This window comes from Simochromis diagramma, unplaced genomic scaffold (genome assembly GCF_900408965.1).
Source record: "Simochromis diagramma unplaced genomic scaffold, fSimDia1.1 OVJJ01000371.1, whole genome shotgun sequence".
NCBI classification, from domain to species: domain Eukaryota; kingdom Metazoa; phylum Chordata; class Actinopteri; order Cichliformes; family Cichlidae; genus Simochromis; species Simochromis diagramma.
In genome coordinates this window covers 262772-279202 of record NW_024386920.1, presented here as the reverse complement: position 1 = coordinate 279202, position 16431 = coordinate 262772, and the positions used below count along the sequence as shown (strand labels likewise).

The window sequence follows — 16431 nt, the reverse complement described above, 5'->3', positions numbered from 1 at the left end:
TCTGCAATCCAGTCTACTGACATCTAACAGTGAAATTTGTGCACACTGTAACTTTAAACTAACATAAGCACTGATACTCTGTACTGGCAGATATCTAAACCGGATTGGTGCATCCCCATTTAAAATGTAGCAAACTAAAATTTAAACCTGAAGAAGAGAAAACACACTCCAATAATTCCTGGATCATCAGATAGAACTGCAATATTCTGGGTTAATATAAAACTTTATGCGGTAAAATGTAAACGTAGGAGATGAGTAACCTCTTCATTCTTGCCATCCTCGGGCAGTATTGTTACAATTTCCTTATAGCGTGATGTTAAGAAACATGGATAGAATATAAAGCATCCTGATGTGATCTCATTACATACATTCTTAGGTTACCCAAAGAACAACATTTTCTGTCTCTTAACCAACTCTACCTCTGTCTTCAGACGCAGATGGGCACTCCTCCCCCCCTCTCAGTTGCGAGTCCTCTAGCACAGCCGGGTTCAGCTGGCACTCCCAGTGGTGTCCCTCCAGTAGGGCCAATGGGGCCTCAAAGCGTGGGTGGTGGAGGTCCCAACTCAGCTGTCGGAGCCCCTGCCTCATCAATGACTCCATCTAACACAAACCAGCAACCCAACTCCAACCCTCATTTGGGGCCCATGCGTGGCAGCTCACCCTCTCCTGCTCACAGCCGATCACCTACTCCCCACCAGACGCCCCCCAGGCTTGCTGGGTCGCAGACGCCACAACCACACACCCCTAATGCATCACATTTGGTGCCACCCCCAGCTCCTCAGCAGAACCAGCTTGGTCAGGGTCCTGGCTCCAACAAGCCCCTCCAGCAGCAACACATGGGGCCTGCTGGTTCAACCACTCCATCTCATCCTGGAATGGCCTCAAGTTCAACACCGCATGGCAGTCAGCTGCCACGTACTCCGGTCAGTGTCCCTTATTGTAAAAACTGGCATTTATTTTTAATTCATGAGTTAGAAACTTTAAAAAATATTTTTTTAAATCAGGTCTTTTAAGTTTGAAAAGTTTTAGACAACAATAAAATACTTTAAAGAGAAAATACTTTATAAATAATAGCACAAATATCTGAATCAGATCATCATCATCATATCAGTGATTTGCTGTGGGCATGCTATGCCTCAAAGGTAAATTTACACAGTTCATCCAAGTTCTTTACAGATTTGATGCTCCAAGCAACTGCCAGAAGGATTAAGCTATGTCGCATTGCCCTTTCTGTTAATGTAACACCAAACTATGAGCAGTTTGTTCAGTTTTACTTGCATGTTCCCCTGTCGTGCACCACTTGCATATTTACTACTTGTATGCATCTAATTTGTGCATCTCTCTTCAGTTATCCCAGAAGGGTTCGTTCCCAGCCGACAGTCAGGCCCCGACCCCAGCTTCTGTCAGCAGTCTAGACACCTCGTCCCAGCAACCGGCGTCAAACACTTCAGCCACCAATGTGGACATAAAGATGGAGGTCAAACATCAGGATGAGGAGGACGAGAGCGATGCTGGGAGCTGCTCCAAAGGAGGGAAACTCGGCAACCTCAAAATGGAGGAAAAGCCTGTGAAATCCGAATTTAAAAAAGAAGAGTGTTCTGGAGAAGGCGGTAAAGGAGTTCCTATGGAAACGTCGACTACAACACAGGGGTCAGGAGTAAAGACGGAAGACAGAAAACCGGAGGTGAAGAAAGAGGTGAAGAAAGAGGTGAAAGATGAAGAGGAGAGCTCGGAGGCAGTCGTGTCGCAGGCCCCAGTGAAAAAGAAGAGTAAGTCAAAAATACATTTTTACCAGCTGTTTTACACCTGCTGAAAATGAATCATGTTTTATTAATCCTTTCATCTCACTCTGCCCTCTAATCTCCATCATTCTTACAGTCTTCAAACCGGAGGAGCTTCGTCAGGCCCTGATGCCCACGCTTGAATCTCTCTACAGACAAGATCCCAGAGTCTCTGCCATTCAGAATGCCTGTTGATCCTCAACTGCTCTGCATACCTGTATGTACCCCTGCTGAGGTTTAGATTATTTATACTTGCTCAGTTTCACATTTGCAAAAAAGTCTAACTTTTTATCTGCATTTTAACTCGTGCAAATTTTAGTAGAGGGCTTAACTGCTCTGTTTTGACGTTGTGATGTTCCAGGATTACTTTGACATTGTGAAGAACCCAATGGACTTATCAACCATCAAGCGAAAGCTAGACACAGGTTAGTATGTGCTGCTGTATTTATGGAAACTTAGTAGACCACAACGAAAAAGCATGGATTTGGGGGTGTTAGAAGTTGATGTGTTAAGAAGGGAGGATTAAAAGTGTAAAAGTTTTTTGATTTCTAGATTGGAAAGTCATCATGGTTTGCGTGTGTTGGTTTTAGGTCAGTACCAGGAGCCCTGGCAGTACGTGGAAGACATCTGGCTGATGTTCAACAATGCCTGGCTGTACAATCGCAAAACCTCACGAGTCTACAAGTACTGCTCCAAGCTAGCTGAGGTTTTCGAACAGGAGATCGACCCTGTGATGCAGAGTCTTGGCTACTGTTGTGGGAGGAAGGTGAGACAAAGTGTGGAATAACTGGCTGAATGGATGAGGTGGAATAGGAGTGGGTACAGGTCTCTCTTAAATTGGCAACAGCACTGCATAGGTTAGAGCTGTTCAACAGAGTTCGGTAATGGTTTGAGAGTAATTTGTATGTTCGGCAAGTATTGTGCATGTAAGTGGAAACACAAGCAATCTGCCAGAAAATCTAGTGAAAGTGCATTACATAGACAAATATCCCAAATATTTTGTATAGCAGCCCAGAGCTCACACGATTATTAAAAAAATAAATAAAACAACTATTGGTTATTAAACTAACCCTTATTTTAATAAGCTAATTTAGTTTAGCTAAGTGTGTGTTCCTAAATGGCTCTTTCTCATCTGAGCTGCTGTGCAGAAATTTGCAGTATGTATGCGGATTTAAAAAAAAAAAAAAAAAAAAAGCAAAGCATTATTAATGCACTGGATTGATATCGCGTTCCCAAGTTGTAGGACGTCACTTACACTGCTCAAGTTAAGGTGCTAAGTTGGTAACAACACCAAAGGTGAAGAAGCCCAATCCTGACACGGTGTGAAGACCTGAGTGCACGTTTGCATTGGTTCAAATTATCCCGGCCAATTAACTCATCAAAGTATTTACAAATGAACTTGAACCAGAGTCTAAGTAAACCAGGGCTTAGTGTATCTGGCTAAATATTAAGGAGTGATGCCGATATAGTCTTACACTTTTATACTTTATAGAGGTTTTGTTTCAACACGTGAACCAATCCATGGAGCCTAAAACTATTATGGTTTTATAAAACGCAGGTTGAAGATGTGTGTTTGAATTCCTTGACCATGTTTCAGACCTGAAAACAGAAGCAAGTGAAGTGGGTTCATAGCTAAAATTGGCCTTGAGCATGCCACTGCGATATCACATTTCAGCTCTCATTAGACTCTGCTATTTTTGGTTTTGCAGACAAATAACAAAACTGATTGCCCCTCTATTATTAAAAGCTGGCTGAAGGTATAGTACAGTGTGACAAATCGAAGTAGAACTTGACTTAATCAGTAAAGTTTTTTTTCTCAGATAAAATAAAAACCTAAACAGAACTTGGGAAATGTTGTCTCCTGTGAGTTTTTTTTCATATTCAGGTTTTGTTTCTGGTTCCTCAAGTCAAGTACAAACATTTTTCTTGAAATTGTGTATATATCTTTGCCACTGTCACAGTGTGATTAAACTGAAGGTCAGTTTTAAGAAGTGCTTAGACTTGATAATAGTACTGTTGTGTGGTGTGGGGTTGTTAACTCGGGCAGCTGTCCCAGCAAGAGTGCGGGGGTGTGGTGCAATTTAACGTTGCACTTGACTGAAGTAGCACTATCCAGCAGCTTCAATGCTAATCGTATGACATAGATGGAATAGCTGCCTAGGTGGAACTCCCCACATACAGGTCCAGGGACATAAAAGTAAGACTCGGGGAGTTTATTTCATTACTTTTATAAGTATCGTAGGCTATACCAGTGAGAGGGCACTGATGAGTTTGCCTCATTCACATGATGCTGAGTGGCTAAAGATTCAGTTGTTGATGGTCAAGAGGTTAACGAGTTGTTTATCATTTTTCTTTGCTTCTCTCCATCAGCTGGAGTTCTCTCCTCAGACGTTGTGCTGCTATGGAAAGCAGCTGTGCACTATCCCCCGAGACGCTGCATACTTCAGCTACCAGAACAGGTATGGGGGGAGAAGGGAAGAGCAATAAAGAAATGAAGGGTAATGGGAAGAATGGATAGTAAAAAAGGAAGAGATTATAGAAGAGAGCCATTAAGAAGAGTTTTAGCAGTGGGCCAGTATTCAGAGAATATGAGGTAAATGCCAAATAATTATCTGATTAATTTTGTTTCCCTAAACACTTCCCTTCACTTCATGTTCTCCTTTTTTTTTATTTTTTTTTTTTTATTTTTTTATTTATTTATTAAATATTTCCATGTGGTGCCTAATGCACTGGCATTTTAACAGTCAGTCCTCTGATCACATTCTTTAAGGTGTGTGTGTGAGAGAGATTTTTTTTTTTTTTTAAAGAAAGCTTAGAATATTTAAACACCAGTGCAAAGCAGACAAGGCTATTGACCGGACCTCATACCACAGGCTGTACCCAGGGGAGTCTACACCAAGTCTGTATGGTTTACCGAAAATACATAAGCAGGGTGCACCTTTAAGACAGATTGTCTGCATGATCGACTCTGTTGCCTATAACATCTCCAAGTTTTTGGCTTCGATCCTCAACCCGCTGGTGGGCAGCTCTGAACACCACATCCAGAACATCCTGGATTTTGTTGAGAAGGTGAGAGATGTCATTATGGAGGCAGATGAAACCATGGTCTCGTACGACGTTACATCTCTCTTCACTTGCATCCCAGTCACGGAAGCGTTGGAGGTAGTCCGTAAGAGATTACAGGATGACACCAACCTCAGCAACAAGACCACTCTCAGCATCGACCAAGTGTGTTTGCTTTTGGAACTGTCTTCATTCCACCTACTTCACATAGAAGCGTCAGTTCTACAGGCAGAAACATGGGTGTGCCATGGGCTCCCCAGTTTCACCCATCGTGGCCAATTTGTACATGGAAGAAGTGGAAAAGAGGGCTTTGCTATCCTACCCTGGAACACCACCAAGCCATTGGTTCAGATTTGTTTATGACACCTGGGTGAAAATCAAATCTCAGGACGTACCACATTTCACGGATCACATTAACTCAGTGGACCGACACATCAAATTCACCAGGGAGGATATGAAAAGTGGCAGGTTAGCCTTCTTAGACTGTGAGATTTCCATCAGTAATGGGGGACATCTAAAAGCTGACGTGTACCGTAAACCTACACATACGGATCAGTATCTAAGGTTTGACTCTCATCATCCACTGGAGCACAAACTGGGTGTCATCAGGACGCTACAACACAGAGCGAACACCATCCCCACTGACACAGCGGCCAGAGAGGCAGAAGAACAGCACATCAAGAAGGCCCTGAGTAAATGTGGTTATCCCAACTGGACTTTTGTCAAGGCGGGAAAGGCACCTAAAAAAAGCTCCAGCTGATCCAGGAGAGAAGGACAACCGCTGCCCAAGTGAAAACCTGTAATGATCCCATATGTGTCAGGAGTATCGGAGCAGTTGAGACACATTTTTTCTAAACACCGGATCTCTGTGGCTTTTAAACCCCAAAACATGCTGCGCCAAAAATTGGTCCACCCCAAGGATCGGGTCCCCCGACACAGAGTAACATAGTGTACGCTGTTAAGTGCCAGGAGGATTGCCAGGATTTATACATCGGGGAAACCAAACAACCTTTGGCGAAGCGGATGGCACAACACAGAAGAGCTACCTCGTCAGGCCAGGACTCTGCAGTCTATTTACACCTACAGGCCAGTGGACACTCTTTCAAGGATGGGGATGTACACATCCTGGACAGGGAGGAACGCTGGTTTGAGGGCGGAGTCAAGGAGGCCATTTACGTGAAAAGGGAAAGACCATCTCTGAATCGAGGAGGGGGCCCAAGGGTACATCTTTCGCCATCTTACAATGCTGTGATTGCAGCCATTCCCCAACTCTCTGTGAATGGTACTCTGGCCATTGATCAGTGGGTTTTGATCAGTGGGTTTTGGTCAGTGGTTGTTGATCAATGGTCATGAGAATTTGCATAATTAAGATTAAGGAACTGACCTCCCAGCCCATTGTTCCTTCAGTGGGCTGGTTTCAGTCATTATGCAAATGTACTGTTTATAAGATTGGGGAAACCTGCAGTCAGCTGAGACTGAAGAAGTCACTTGGATGAGTGACAAAACGTTTCTCCCACAAAACGCTACGTCCAGATGAACAGAATCGACTTTTGGAGATTTAAACACCAGTGTTTTCCGCAGTACTAGATTTTATCTGTGTGGTAGCGAGGCAGGAAACCCATGAACAACTGCAAACGAACACTCCCTCGCTTCCTAAAATGGTTCATAAATAAATAGCATTTATATTTTGTGACAATGATCAAAGAGGCTTAATCATCTGCCTTCCTTAGTAAGTTCTCTACCCAGTGGACGGACTCCTGCTTTGTCACCTTTGACTCCAGGTGCCGAATTATATTATTTTTTTTTCTACAGCATAGCGAGACATAGCTCTCCACCCTGCTGCAGGTTCTGGTTAGGGTGGCTCACCACAACCAATCAAAACTGGCATCACAGGCTGTAGTCAGACTGTCAAGTAAAGTCTGTTCCACCAAAGGACAAGGGACTTGAGACAGGTGAAGGATATTGAGGACCAGCCTACTTGTAGGGAAATGAGATGGTGAGGAATGAAACTAGTCGGCAGTGACAGACTTTTCAAAATAACTGTGGTGGATTGGTTACTAGTAAATCAATAATGTTAAATGTAATTAAAAGTAATGGGTGACTCGCCAAAGCAAAATGGAACTGTGGGGAAACTATGCTAACGCAAACTGAAGTAGGAAGAAACTGGACAATAAAGGCCACACTTTCAAAATCTTCCCTTGATCATTTTTAAAAATTATTTCTATTATTATCATCGTCATCATCATTATTAAGTCCAGTCATGCAAACTTTAGCGGAATGTGAAAGGACCGACTTTAAAATGAACTTCCTGAATGAACAGCTGAGCAGTTGTCTGTGCTTGTTCATTATCTGTTGAGTGTTTGTATTACGTCCTGTGCCACAGCTTCCTGCTCCCATTTAGCTCCTGTTGATTCTGCTCCTGCTCTGTTAGCTGTGGTGGTTGTTGTTGTTGCTGTTGTTGCTCATCCTCTCATGTCCAAATTGCTAATCTGTGCTTTGCCTCGGCTCTCTGCTGTGTGTTGTCCTGGATGTTTGTCTCGTCTTGTTCCCATACGACTTGTCTGTCTCCCCTCCCCAAATGATTGTGATATCAACATTGGCTTGCATTTGCCTTGCCCCACCATGTACCACCAACCCCCCTCCACCTCATTCCCTCACCCCTTACAATCATGACTGGCTGTTGCGGTGACGACTTCCCTGCTGTCCTGCGTTCCTCCTTCCTGCACTTCCTGCTTGCTTGGCTTGTGGCACCCTGCCTTGCCCATGTCCTATACCATTTGGTGACTGCCCTCCCATGCGCTGTCTGTGGTTGACTGTGCTGTGGGGAACGGTGTAGTTCACCAAAATTTGGGCTTCTTGCTAACAGGTACCACTACTGCGAAAAGTGTTTCAACGAGATCCAGGGAGAGACCGTTTCCCTGGGTGACGACCCCACCCAGCCACAGACGTGAGTATTAGTTAATAAAATGTGATTTTTGAACTTAAATGTCACCTTTCAGCATACTAGATGCTTTTTAATGCTTTCCAGTTAATCTCTTGTGTGAGTCTACACTCTTCATTTCTAGGAAAAAACAGGAAAAAAAGAAACTGCAATAGGTGTACTTAAATCATATTTCATGGTGTAAACTTTACCAGCAAAGCCATGGGATGTAGACTCCACACCTAATATTTGATTTAGCAGATTTTAATACGTCAACGAGAAAAGAAAATGAACATTTCTGCATTCCACTCAATTTCTAATCAAAATTAATTTCCTCAGCATGCCCCTGAAAGAGATTTTATTAAGTGTTTTGCAATAATTTATTTTCAATTTCCACCTGCTGCAGTTTTACAGTATCCTTCTTTGTTGGTTTTAGATCAATAAGCAAGGATCAGTTTGAGAAGAAGAAGAACGACACACTGGACCCTGAGCTGTAAGTCTGCCTTTTGTCGTGGGCAAATTTAATTTTTGTGGTGGGGTGAAGAGATTTGGTCTAAGCTGTGTCCTCCCCTTTGTCCCTGTCGTCAGGTTTGTTGAATGTATGGATTGTGGTCGGAAGATGCATCAGATATGCGTCTTGCACAATGAAACGATCTGGCCAGAAGGGTAAATAGCCTTTTTGTTTCCATTTGTTTGATTTCTGTGAAAGTCCAGCTGGTGTTTGATAAAACTGATTTTGGTTTTTATCCATCTTGTTTCTGTTTCATAGTTTTGTATGTGATGGCTGCTTAAAGAAGTCGAATAAGGCGAGGAAGGAAAACAAGTATTCTGCCAAAAGTAAGTGGACATTTGTGAGCTCACTTTTGTAATTGTGCAGCTTTTAGTGTTTCACACAGATCAGTTTGTCGTTGGTGCAATGTGGGTGTATATGCATAAAATTATACCTGAATTAACTTTGGCTATATGTTGCTCATACCAAACTCTGACATAAAATAATAATTACAGCTAAAGTTTGTGTTGGCTTTCCTCCAGCTTGATGTTTTTCCCTGCAGTTGTTCAGAGTGTGTTAGACGTACACTTACCAACAGAAGTTTTTATATTTGTCATTTCGTGCTGGCTGTTTTATACAGTTGTTGACTAACTTAACTGTCCCACAGGGTTGCCCCAAACGAAGTTGGGGGTTTTTCTGGAGCAAAGGGTGAACGACTTCTTAAAGCGACAGGCCCACCCAGAGTCTGGAGAGGTCTTCATTCGTGTTGTTCATGTATCTGATAAAGTCGTGGAGGTCAAACCAGGCATGAAGTCCAGGTACAACACTCTTCATCCAGAGCTGGAGCTAGGTTTTACCTACATCAGCTCTTGTGTGTCAACTAGATCAAGGCGTTTTGGGAATTCAAGTTGAAATTTTGCGTCTGGTAAAACCTGCAACATTTCATTAATTGAGATAAGGAAAGGTGTCAGTGTTTATTTGTGAATTAATTTTTCGATTTACTGAATTGTAAAGAACGGAGTAATGGATAGTTAAAGCTATAAATGCTTTTAAAACAAAAGATTTTGCCTTTAATTTAAAATTTCCTGAATAAAATAGTGTTGAAATGGAAGCTAACAGTGATTAAGCTAATAATTATGATGAAATAAATGCAATCTAGCTATCAGCTTGTTGCAGATGTCTGTGAGTATAGGCTTTCATTTGATTTGTACAGATTCACATTATTCACAGCTCCTGTATTAACTCGTGCTTTTGTCTCCAGATTTGTGGACAGCGGCGAGATGTCAGAGTCATTCCCATACAGGACTAAAGCCCTTTTTGCATTCGAGGACATTGATGGAGCAGACGTCTGTTTCTTTGGTATGCATGTTCAGGAGTATGGATCTGACTGCCCTCAGCCCAACCAGAGGTAAAGATATCACCATATTGTTAAACTTTTACCAAGTACTTTGTGTTTTTCTATGTTGGAATCATTTAAAATGCAGTTTTGACACAATGTTTTTTTTTTTTAAAGTTACATTTTTTCTTCTTTCATCCACTCAGGCGAGTGTACATCTCCTACCTGGATAGCGTACACTTCTTTCGGCCGCGCTGTCTAAGAACAGCAGTTTACCATGAAATACTCATTGGCTACTTGGAGTACGTGAAGAAATTGGGGTGAGTGCTGCTACAAGAAAAAAAAATTTTTTTTGTTCCGGGCTACACAAATTCTTATAAAGAGTTGTTATTTTGATATAGTTTAATTTGTCCAGTAGGTGTTTGATTTGTGTTCTCTTGTTTGAACTCGTAGCTACACCACCGGCCACATCTGGGCCTGCCCACCTAGCGAAGGCGACGACTACATCTTCCACTGTCACCCTGCAGATCAGAAGATCCCGAAGCCCAAACGCCTTCAGGAGTGGTACAAGAAAATGCTGGATAAAGCTGTGGCAGAACGGATAGTGCATGACTACAAGGTAAAGAGGCATTCTTTGACCTCTGGAGGGTTTAGAACAGGAGTAAAGATAAACTTTATTGTATAATACATGCGTAATAACAATACTGTCTGTTTACCCCAAAAGGATATATTCAAGCAGGCGACAGAGGATCGTTTGACCAGTGCCAAGGAATTGCCTTACTTTGAGGGGGACTTTTGGCCTAATGTGCTGGAGGAGAGCATCAAGGAGCTGGAGCAGGAGGAGGAGGAGAGGAAAAGGGAGGAGAACAGCACTTCCAATGAGAGTGTTGATGTAAGAATTAACGACTCAATGTAGTTCTTGAATCTAAATGCACTGATTGAAAGAGGGGTGAATAAGGGTTAGCGTTGCAAACGTCAGTTTCTCATCAGTGTGATTGTTTTGTTTTAAACCACTTATTTTTTTTAAATTTAATTTTATTTTTTGGTGCAGGACACAAAAGGAGACAGCAAAAATGCAAAGAAGAAGAACAACAAAAAGACTAGTAAGAACAAGAGCAGCCTGAGCCGAGCCAATAAGAAGAAGCCTGGGATGCCTAATGTGTCCAATGACCTATCACAGAAACTCTATGCCACTATGGAAAAACACAAAGAGGTATGTGGGGTGGGGGATTTTGAGGTTTTGCCATTTTTGGGGGGTGAGCTGCTGGCAAAAACGTGAAACTGTTTTAAAGACTACGTTTCATCGGATCTCCTCTCTTTTCCTCTCCTAGGTGTTCTTTGTGATTCGGCTGATTGCAGGCCCAATGGCAAATGCCTTGCCCCCTATTGCTGACCCAGATCCCCTGATGGCATGTGACCTCATGGATGGTCGTGATGCTTTCCTGACACTGGCCCGAGACAAGCACCTTGAATTCAGTTCGCTGAGGAGGTCCATGTGGAGCTCAACATGCATGTTGGTGGAGTTGCACAACCAAAGCCAGGACCGCTTCGTTTACACGTGCAATGAGTGCAAACACCACGTGGAGACTCGCTTCCACTGTACTGTTTGTGAGGTGAGTTAGAAAGAGAAGTGAGGTGTGTTTGGTTTGTCGGATTTGTCCCAGGGCAAAATAGGTGGAGTTTGGGTTTATTATTATTACTATTATTATTATTTTTATTATTGTAATTGTTCAAAAACCTCCAAGTTACATTTCTAACTGTCTCTATTGTCATCTGTTTTAGGATTACGACCTCTGCATCACATGCTACAACACTAAGGGACATGAGCACAAGATGGAGAAGTTAGGCCTCGGCTTGGATGATGAGAGCAGCAATCAGTCTGCCGCTGCCACTCAGAGTCCCGGAGATTCCCGTCGCCTCAGCATCCAGCGCTGTATCCAGTCGCTCGTCCACGCATGCCAGTGCCGAAATGCCAATTGCTCTCTGCCGTCCTGCCAGAAGATGAAACGTGTCGTTCAGCACACAAAAGGATGCAAGAGAAAAACCAATGGTGGCTGCCCCATCTGCAAGCAGCTTATCGCATTGTGTTGTTATCATGCTAAGCACTGTCAGGAAAACAAGTGCCCAGTCCCCTTCTGTCTAAATATCAAGCACAAGCTTCGCCAGCAGCAGCTGCAGCACAGGCTTCAGCAAGCTCAGATGCTGAGAAGGAGAATGGCCAGCATGCAGAGAGTGGGCCAGCCCGCTGCAGGAGGAGCACCTGGGGGAAATGGACAACCCTCTCCTGGAGCCAACAATGGAGCTACTGGTCCTGGTACCCCTACATCGGGAACGCAGCCCCCTACCCCACAGACACCTACCCAGGGTAACATGTCTGCACCTTCTCAGCAGCAGGGGGTTGGGATGGGTGGTATGGGAACTCCAGGTGAGCAACAGCAAGGTGGTGGCATCCCCCCTCAACACCATCTCCACCAGTTTCCGTCAGCAGGTGGAGGGGGGATGATGAATTCTCCTCAGCAGCAGATGGTACCTCAGCTTCAGCAGCAGCCACCAAATCTCCAGCAGCTCCAGCAGCAGCAGCAGCAGCAGCATCCTGGTAGTTTGCCTCCATACAACCCCAGACCAGCTGGAGTCCCTCCTCTTCATCAGCCCCTTGGGAAACCTGGAATGGGTCCAGCAACCCCTCCTCAGCAACAACCACCACCCAATCAAGGCCAGGGGTCCATGGGTGTCCAAGGCCAGCAACAAGGGCCACCCCTGGCTGCTGTAGAGACGGCACTAAAAATCCAGCGCCTGGCAGAGACCCAGAGACAGATGGCTCACGCCCAAGCACACATGCGTGGCTTGGGACAGGGGGGCATGATACCTCCACATCCTCACCATCAGAACAACCAGGCCCAGATGAGAATGCCCCACATTGGGGCCCAGGGCATGCCGCTCCAGGCTCAGGGAGTTGATGGAAGGACTATGTTAGATCCACAGCAACCAGGAACGCTAGCAGGGATGCAACAGGGTGGTCCTCCATCACAATTGCCGCCTCAAGTTCAGCAGCAGGTCCAGCCAGGTGGACAGCTTCAGCCAACAAACCAGCAGTGGGGTGCTGGGGGACCAACCATGAACCAACAACAACGGCCAAACATGATGGGTCATATGACACCACAGCAGCAGCCAGCAGTTCCCCAACCACAGCAACAAATGCTGAATCAGCAGCAGCCTCAACCAGGAAACCGAGGGTTGATGCAGGCAATTGGAGGAGCAGGGGGGGTACCTGCTTCATTAGTAGCTGGATCGGGGAACTTGCCTCAGGCAGCACTACAAGATCTCCTGCGAGCGCTACGCTCCCCAAGCTCAGTCTTGCAACAGCAGCAAGTCCTCAACATCCTTCGTTCCAACCCAACGCTCATGGCTGCTTTTATTCGGCAGAGAGCAGCCAGGTATCAAGGTGCTCAGGGTGGCCCTGGAGGAGCAGGCGGGCCTCCGCAAGGAGGTCCTGGAGGTGTGCGTTTCCAAGGAGCTGCTGGAGGTCTGCCTGGTGTAGGAGCGCCTGGAGCCAACCAGCTTGCCAATATGGATGGACAACAGCAGGTTAATGTGAACCAGGCAGGCCAGCCAGGGATGAACATCCCTCAGGGTGGAGCAGGGGGAGGAAATATGCCCACCATGGCTCAGCTTCAGCAGTTACAGCAGCGCCCGATGTTGCCAGGAAACTTACAGCAACAACAGCAAATGGCCACTTTGCAGCAGCAGCAGCAACAACAGCAGCAGCCACAGGGAGCAATGCAACCAGGTCAGCAAGGGAACATGGCCAATATGACACCACAGTTCAGAGAGATGTTTTTGAGAAGACTGCAGCAACAGCAACAGCAACAAATGGGGAACCACGGCCAGTTCCAGCAGCCTCAAGGACTCCAGCAGCAGCAACAAGGCCAGCAAAGCTTCATGCAGCCTGGCCAGGGACAGCCAGGGATACCCCCATCTTCTCAACCCCAACCTGGGGGTGGTGTAGGGGTTCCCCAGCAGCAAGGACCACCACCAGGTGGGCCAGGACAGCTAGGCCAGCAAAGCTACCAGATGTCACAAGTAGCTGCAGTGCTCCAGCACAGGCTGATGCAGCAGCAGCAGCAGCAGCAGCAAAATCAAATGGGTGGTCTTCAAGGACAAGATGTAGGCCCCAGTGGAGGCCCTGGAGGACCTCCACTCCAGCCTGGACAAGGTGGATCAGGGCCAGGGCAACAACCGCAGAGTAGTGCAGGTGGTGGCCCCCAAATGCCACAGACGTCCCAAGCCATGCTTGCCCAAAATATCCAGCAGAGGCTCCTGCAGCAGCAGCAACAGCAGCACCTTGGAGGGGGTTCTCCAGCCCACCATAGCAGTCCTATGAGTCCCCAGCAGCAGATGGCCCAGTCCCCCCATCACCACCTACAGGGACAAGGAGGACTCGGTCCAGCTGGATCGCTCAGCAGCCAGGTCCGGTCCCCTCAGCCCTCACCAAGGCCACAGTCGCAGCCTCCACGCTCCAGCCCGTCCCCACGCATGCAGCCTTCCTCTCAGCCTCAGCCCTCACCTCACCGCATCTCCCCTCAGACCCAGAGTGGGTCGCCCCACCCAGGGCATCTCAGTCAACATTACTCCAACATGGCACCACCCCAACCTCCACAACCCCAGCAACAGCAGCCAGGTAGTTCTGTAGATCCTAGTCAGTACAATTCGGACCAGAACTCTATTATGTCTCAGCTGAGTGGGATGACGGGGATGCACGGTGGACAAGGGGGGCAATCAGACATGTTGGGTGGGAACAACAACAGCGGCGGCAGCAACAACAACAACAACCAGGAGCTGGGAACGAACATTAACCACAACCTGATGTAGCCTTGACTCTGTACTGTCTCTCTCCGTCGTGATGCTCTGATCTGTTGCCCCAAATGACAAACTGCCATGAAAGGAGAGCGGGGCAGCTTTGGGGTTTTAGAAGTTTTTATTTTTTATTTAAATATTTTTCTGATGTATAAATATGAACTGAAAGCTTCCTTCCTATGGGAGATGCAACATCAATCTTAGAAGTCAATAATTGAATAAATTAAAACAATGGTAAGTTATTGCTGTTAATAAATATCTATATATTTTTGCCAATTGTGTACAAAAAAGGTGGAAGGTCAGTGTTTCAGGTTGAAGATATTACTTCTTTAAGTATATGACAATATTTTTGGGGACTGAGAATTTTTGCCTTTTTATGAATATTTTTAAGATTTCAAATGTTGCTAAAAATGAGAGTTGACATGATGTACTTTTTTTTTTTTTTTTTTTTTTTCTTATTCTTTTATTTTTTCTCCTCAAATACCCATCATGATTGTATCTATTTTGCAGAGTACGTTTATTTTATTTCTATATTATTATAATTATTATTATTTCATGCCCTCGGCGATTCGTTAATCAGGCATCAACATATCTTCCGTTACCCGACCCTTCTTCTGGACACACAAACGTAGATTTTTTTCCAGTGACTGCAGCGATTCAGAAGTATATTTATTGGGTTTGTAGGTGGTTAGGAAGGTGTGTTCAATGCAGTTTGATTTATTTTTTACATTTTTTTTTGACAGCTATCCCAGGTTTGTCTTCGTCAGGGTTTCTATAATTTGAATTAAATCGTAAGATCTTTTGTTTTGTTTTTTTTTTTTTTTTTTTTTTTTTTCTCCTTATGGGGCCGCCTCTTCGCACTTCTCCTGTGAATGTGCACACTTTCTTCATCCTAACTTCTCCTGCTCCACAACCTGCGTACTATATACCTGTATTATAGCTGTTGAAGCTCGCTGATGATTTAAAAAAAGAAAAAGAAAAAAAAAAGGTTGTGTGTACATATATTACAGCTGCATTTATGAACAGTAACCTGGAGAAGAGGTCGCTAAAATCCAGCGTTTACCCCGAACCCCAACGGTTTTCCTTACATCCTTATCCTCCCCCCGTCCCACACCCTCACGACTGCCTCTCAGCCACAAGGTTTAATTCACTGTTAGTACTGTACAAATTAAGAAATGGTGGACTTGGATACTTTTTGTTTGTTTGTTTTTTCTTTTGTAATGAAAGTGAAAGATGTAAAATAAGTGTACATACTTTAAAATCTTATGAGCAGAGACATTTTCTGCTGTTGTTTCCTCTTGTTTGATTGAATATTTGCTTGTATGTGTTTGGAAAAAAAAGTGCTCCTGAGCTACTGTACAGTATTGTTTTGTTTTGTTTTCTATAATGTACAGTATGGGGTGTAGTCGGTCACAAGCACCAATGCGCCTTTTTCTGTGTAAGGTTTTAGGGAGGCTATAGCAACCGAGTCACACACCTAAACAATCTCAGCAGTTAAGACAGGAAACCTGTACGACGATGAGCCGAAGCTGGGGTCGGTTAGAGGTGTGACTTAAGAGTTCAAATTTGGTCATTTAGCTTTTTATGGAGAGGACTGAAGACACAATATTCACATGCTCACTATTTTTCTTAAAGGTCGGGCTTGCTGGGTATGGGGAAGGGAACGCATCAGAAACCAGGTGGCAATATATCTTGAGACTTATTTTATAAGAAAAAAAAAAAACAAGGAAAAACTGTCTTTTATAAATAGATATATTATTTAATTTTATTTTTTGGAAATAAAACTTGAAGCTACAGGAATTAATAGATAAAACATGCTTTGTTTTTGTATTAAAGATGTTATGGTGATGCAAAAAGAACCTGCAGACAGTCTTTCAGTTCGCCTGGGGAGGCCTTGGAGTATATTATACCATCCTTTTTTTTTTTCTTTTCTTTTCTTTTTGGTTATTTTGAAGAAATGTTTCATGTACATGAATATAGTTGTAAA

General features: G+C 44.4%; 1 protein-coding gene across 1 annotated transcript in view; it reads left to right on the top strand.

The window, feature by feature from the left end:
- Positions 1-16154, top strand: part of ep300a (E1A binding protein p300 a) — a 28585-nt gene extending 12431 nt beyond the window's left edge. Inside the window, 19 exon segments of the mRNA XM_040036891.1 lie at positions 432-923; positions 1349-1769; positions 1879-1943; positions 1945-1998; positions 2143-2206; positions 2372-2547; positions 4152-4240; positions 7711-7791; positions 8201-8257; positions 8353-8430; positions 8534-8601; positions 8922-9072; positions 9516-9662; positions 9797-9910; positions 10044-10209; positions 10315-10482; positions 10642-10803; positions 10922-11203; positions 11373-16154. Coding sequence (XP_039892825.1) covers positions 432-923; positions 1349-1769; positions 1879-1943; positions 1945-1998; positions 2143-2206; positions 2372-2547; positions 4152-4240; positions 7711-7791; positions 8201-8257; positions 8353-8430; positions 8534-8601; positions 8922-9072; positions 9516-9662; positions 9797-9910; positions 10044-10209; positions 10315-10482; positions 10642-10803; positions 10922-11203; positions 11373-14459 — 5922 coding nt within the window. The 3' untranslated portion in view covers positions 14460-16154.
- The last annotated feature ends 277 nt before the right edge of the window (positions 16155-16431 follow it).